The sequence below is a fragment of the Priapulus caudatus genome, unplaced genomic scaffold, assembly GCF_000485595.1.
Source record: "Priapulus caudatus unplaced genomic scaffold, Priapulus_caudatus-5.0.1 Scaffold1020, whole genome shotgun sequence".
In the NCBI taxonomy this organism is placed as follows: Eukaryota; Metazoa; Priapulida; class Priapulimorpha; order Priapulimorphida; family Priapulidae; genus Priapulus; species Priapulus caudatus.
The window spans coordinates 23,127-29,083 of NW_014578081.1; the positions used below are offsets into that span (position 1 = coordinate 23,127).

Here is a 5,957-nt window from a genome sequence, read left to right on the forward strand (position 1 = left end):
CAGACAGAGAGGGAGAGAGAGAGACAGACAGAGAGGGAGAGACACAGACAGACAGAGAGAGAGAGACAGACAGACAGAGAGGGAGAGAGAGACAGACAGAGAGGGAGAGACACAGACAGACAGAGAGGGAGAGAGAGACAGACAGAGAGGGAGAGAGAGCGAGACAGAGAGGGAGAGAGACACAGACAGAGAGAGAGAGAGAGACAGACAGACAGAGAGGGAGAGAGAGACAGACAGAGAGGGAGAGACACAGACAGACAGAGAGGGAGAGAGAGACAGACAGAGAGGGAGAGAGAGCCAGACAGAGAGGGAGAGAGACACAGACAGAGAGAGAGAGAGAGACAGACAGACAGAGAGGGAGAGAGAGACAGACAGAGAGGGAGAGAGAGACAGACAGAGAGGGATAGAGAGACAGACAGAGCGAGAGGGGCGAGAGACAGACAGACAGAGAGGGAGAGAGAGAGACCGACAGAGAGGGAGAGAGAGAGAGAGAGAGAGAGAGAGAGAGAGAGAGAGAGAGAGAGAGAGAGAGAGAGACAGAGAAGGAGAGAGAGACCTTCCTTGTCGTCTGAGCTCACCATGCATCCCCCCTCTCCACCTGCCGTGGGCTGAGCCGCCGCTGTCTGCCAGACAGTACCACGTAACAGATTACGTGTATACCTACAGATGCGACTAAACACACAGCTACGCACAGACGTGACTCATTGTCGCGTGTCAGCGCCTCCCTGCCGGCTCTCACCGCTACACCCTGACGGGTCTCGTCTGCCTGAGGCATCGGTGTGGAGAGATGGAGGAGAGAGGATCCAGTTATCTGTAACGTCAGTCACTCACTGACGGCCGGAGCTGCTGCTGCTGCTGCTGCTGCTGTTGCTGTTGTTGTTGTTGTCACCGTGCTATCATCGGTCTACTCCGCGCTCTCTCATATCTCGTCCTGCGGTGTGCGGTACGTGAGAGCATCAAGCCTGAAGGATTCTCACATTGATCTACGAGCAAAACTAACCGGTAAGTTCAACTGCTTGGTAGTTTTCACTGCTTTATGTTGGCGGTCAACGTTAAATGTTCAGGTGTGAAGTCACCATGCGCGCGCGCGTATGTGCGTGTTCGTATGTGTGTGCGCACGCGTGTGTGTGTGTGTTTGTATTGTGTGTGCACGCGCGTGTGCGTATTTGTATGTGTATGCGTGCGCGTGTGCGTGTTTGTGAGCGTGTGCGTGCGCGCGTGTGTTCACTCGAGTGCGTGTGTATTCGCGAATGAGTGCGCATACCACAGGCACTTGGAGCGTTTCAATAAAATATAATGCTAAATAAATACGAAATCTATTTACTACCAATTAAAGTCTTAGGGTTTCTATACTCTCTTTCACCTATTATTGCCGACAATTTCCTGTAAATGCCGTCCAAATGCTCATCTACAACAGACACTGGCTGCCGCTATTGCTACCGCTGCACACTGACACATAAATATATAGTACATAAAAATATACATAAATATATATTTATGTGTCAGTGTGCAGCTGCAGCAATGGCGGCAGCCAGTGTTTGTTGTAGATGAGCATTAATTTAGACGGCATTTACAGAAAATTTTCGACAATAATAGGTGAAAGAGAGTATTGAAACATTAAGACTTTGGTAGTAAATAGATTTCGTATGTATTTAGCATTATATTTTATTGAAACGCTCCAAGTGCCTGTGGCGCATACGGGCGTGTTTGTGTGTTTGTATTTCCACAACGCAAATGCGTAACCCTACAAATAAGGGTTGTTATTATAACCAGGCCGTTGTCTGCAGTGTTTTGTTATCCTGTCTAGAATACACATGACGTACGTTGTCACCACTCATGTTCAACACGGGGTCATATTGTTTCAACTAACAGAATCTTCAAGCTATAGTCTTTGTGTATCCATAGATGCAAATACAAACATAGTATTATTATTGTATCTGTTATATGTTTGTTTCTATTGTTACACTTATTATTATCTTTGTCTCTGCTATGTGTTTTTACATTGTATATGTTTATATTTATTATATGTTTATACTTATTATATGTTTGTTTCTGGTATATGTTTGTTTCTGGTATGTCTGTATCTATTATATCAAGAGCGGTATAGACCCTTGTAGGTTATATATGTTAGTACCTGTATACATTATGTCTACATTATACGAGGTGTATCTATTATGTGCGTCTATCTATTACGTATATATATATATACACTGTATTGAACATTTCACTCATAATAATCGCATATTTCTCAGTCACAAGTCGGCCGTCGATATACAGTTCTATACGATGTGACGCCGCCGCCCGCACCGCGTACCATGCTACACACACAAAAGGCTCCCCCCTGCCGCCTCCCCCTCCCTACCTGCCATCACCACGCACGTATGATGCTACGGTGTGTCGGCTCAGGCATGCGTCTCCCACCTCCACCCTCCTCCACCTTCCCCTCCCCTCTCCCCCCTCCCCCGCAGCGATCTCCGCTCAGTAGCAGACGTCAGTGAGCTTGGCGACTGCGGCTGCCGTGTGAAGAATGTAGGGCATCGTATCAATGGACCGGCTATGTGTGTGTGCGCGTGTGTTGCATATGTGTCTCTACTGACACAGTCATGCCGCCGCTTTGCCGCATCTCCGTCCACTCACGGGTTCACTGCCATAGATTCGTGCTGAACAGTCCCCTGTGTGTGTGTGTGTGTGTGTGTGTGCGTGCGCGGTTGTGCGTGATCTGGGTGTTGAGTGGTGCGCGTGTGTGCGTGTTGCGCGTGTGGCGTCGTTGCGCGTTGTGCGGCAGTGCGTGAGTACGCGCGTGTGTAGAGTTTAAGAGTGCGCACACAATAAAGTAAGAGTTGCGAGGCTAGAATCAAAAAAGCAACATGTGTGTTACTTAGAATAATGGCCGTCGTTGTGTCGTACGACCTGGCCAAACTATGCACACACACGCGCACACTCACACTCTCACGAAACCTCGGTAAACTTCGGAAAACTTAAAATTGGTTGCACCCGTCTTTCCCGCGTCCAGTGTTCACCAGGTTGAGCCAACCTTAATCCAGGTGAAAGGTGCCGCAGTGAGTGAGTGGTGCAGTGTTGCAGCCGTGTAGAGGAATGTTCGCCTTATGCGCACAATATAGTCCAGTATTAGCAGGAGTTAATAAAGACATTTGTCCTGGTATTAGTAGATCTCTCGACAGTAGAACGAGAACTGAGTAACCTTTAATCGAGAGTCGATCATGTTTTTGTCTTTCGATAAACTTATAAGAACATTAGTAATTTTTTTCTTTTCACTTTAACAAATTACCTTTAAAACGTTCGACTAAAATCAACGTTAATAGAATGAGAAGGGGTTAAGAAGTTTAGTTATAAAGAGAGAAGAACTGATACATGATGTGAATTAAACACCTCAACGGATTTCAACTGTATCAAGAACTAATAATACTTACTACTGATATTAGCTAATATTAGGTGCTAGTAATATTACCTAGAGGCTAATAACAAAGGCTATAAGTAGCTCTTGACTGTATCTTAGATTCGCCGCTGTGTTGTCTGTGATACCCGTGTAGCCCTTAGCTACATAGGTAAGGCTACACATCGGCAGGCTAGGTAAGGCTACTCATCGACAGGCTACACAGGTAGAACAAAGTCTAAAGTTAGGTTCATGAACAACTATGTAAACCACTGATGGGATGGCAACTAAAGATATTCTCATTAACTAAACATATTCCTCTGTACCAACTTCATGATTCACTTCTACTTTCGCAACGTCACGGGCCAGAATCTACATACAACACACAACAATAGCGAAACATTTTATCTCTACCCCGATCTCCTTTAATACGATAGTTAGATGATGACGTCACGCACGTAGATCCAAGGCTATTGGCTACGATGCGAGGTAGTCCGCAGCAACAAAGCAAGCAAGCACGGTTACCCACCCCGCTCGCCTTGGGCCTTGTGATCGATGTTGTGACGCATCCTGTCTAAAGCCGGCCCGTCGGAACACAACTTTACGCGCAATTTATGACGATAATCATAAACGGAAATGAACGTACGAAATGCATGCGTGCGTCTGATCTCACGGCGCATGCGCGATGTTGTCGGGTTGAGTTTCCATGGTTTCATCGTGTTTGTTCTACAGACGTGTAACCTGTTGATGCGGTTAATCAATTGATAGCTATCGATTCGAATCGATAAACAATCGATCCGATTGATCACTCGATCGCTCGCTGCGCCATTCTCAAAAACCGGATTCGTGTTAGTCATCGTTACGGATGCATACGGGATTCGGGGATGGGTCCGCGTGGATATCTAGCTGTAAACCTTTCCTGGGGCGATGGGTTGAAGCGGTATAGAATTATTTAATAATAGAATTTCATGCATCGGTGGATGCGATCGTGTAGGGTGAGTGGATATTGGTGATAGCAAGCTAGGGTACAGCATAGCAAAGATCGAATCCGGTGATGAATGAATGAGGAATAAATATTTGGGCGGTCTGTTCTTTTGTTTTCCTGTTATGCGAAGATTTGTTGACGTTTGGCTATAGTTCAATGTACGCGATTGCGTGCTTGCGTGCATAAATATCCTAGTCTGCAGCGAAATCTATGCAGAGATGAATGAAATGCTGATCTTTACTTGAAAGCTGTTGAAAGATCCCAGATCGTTGATGTGTGTGGAAGGTTACGCCATCTGGTGGTGCTATAAGTAAATTTTCCAACCACGTATTTATTTGAGAATTGTGGTGTGGAGGCAGGAAACAGCTGTTTGATTACAGAAGGTGGATAAAAAAATACACAATGATATGCAATAATGCATGTTAAGTGTATACGCAATGCGACAATGCAAGATTACTACAGGTGGTGATGGTACCTTATAGTGGTGCCCTATATTAGTGGTGAATTGTGTGTGCACAGTGGAAAGCAATGGTTATTAGAGAATGCTGTTTGTAAACTTGTGATCAAATTGGGGATAGGTTATGATCTCTGGTTTCTCTCAAGTGTCACACAGTAATGTTGGAAATCATTAAGTTGTGTACGTAACACACTTACACACTAACATTCGTAACAGCATGTACATATATTATCGCTTAATGTATATTATGCAGCGCCTAAATCTATGTAATAAATATAGTAAATTGAAAATGGGGAGAGTGTGGCAGGATATATTACTGTGCACATATGTAATAAATGTTCTATACATATGTTCATAATATTACCAAATGTACATATGGTAAACTTTATATATGTGTGTGTATATTTATGTGTTATATATATACATGCATGTATATATATATACGAGGAACAAATTTACCCAATAATAGTAATAATTTTTTGAATACATGTTTGTCTTGAAGCTAGTTTTGTATAGTTTAATTTTAATGTGAATGTTTACCAAACAATTATGCATTAGCTCTAATTAAGCTCTACAATTAAAACTTGTTTTGCGTTATTTTAAGTTGTGTGCACATGCTTCACGTGCCTGATTCGAGTACAAAGTTGGGAATTAGTAATGCACCTCTGATTTACAACGTATTAGGTGATTTTACATTGCATGTATCAACTCGGTATGAAGGCAAGAGCATTTTCTTCTTCTATGGCATAGTAGGGAACTGGGACTCTATAGTTATATAATCATACACCATAACTATAACATTTGGGTGAAAGTTATTCGTATGCACGGGGTCAGTGTTGTAAGTACAAACGTGTGACAGATGGTGATTGTTATTATTAATCTGGGATATGAAGCGAACATGTTAGAATGAGTTGTACACGCGGTAGTGTGGAGCCACTGTCCTCTACTTCTGCGTGTCTGTGTGTGTGCATGCTGCAGCTATGAGTAGCGCACATGGGAAGTTTATGATGGCTGTGCTCATATCATCATCACCGTCGTCGTCATCATCGTCATCGTCATCGTCATCGTCATCGTTATCGTCGTCACGTCATCATGTTAAGGAAAGACCTGGACCGTCTCTA

At 44.0% G+C, this 5,957-nt stretch overlaps 1 protein-coding gene across 1 annotated transcript in view; it reads left to right on the forward strand.

Moving 5' to 3' along the window:
- Positions 1–4,134, forward strand: part of LOC106814998 (conserved oligomeric Golgi complex subunit 8-like) — a 21,085-nt gene extending 16,951 nt beyond the window's left edge. The window contains 1 exon segment of the mRNA XM_014819398.1: positions 4,127–4,134. Within this exon segment, the coding sequence (XP_014674884.1) occupies positions 4,127–4,134 (8 nt within the window).
- Positions 4,135–5,957: the final 1,823 nt, after the last annotated feature.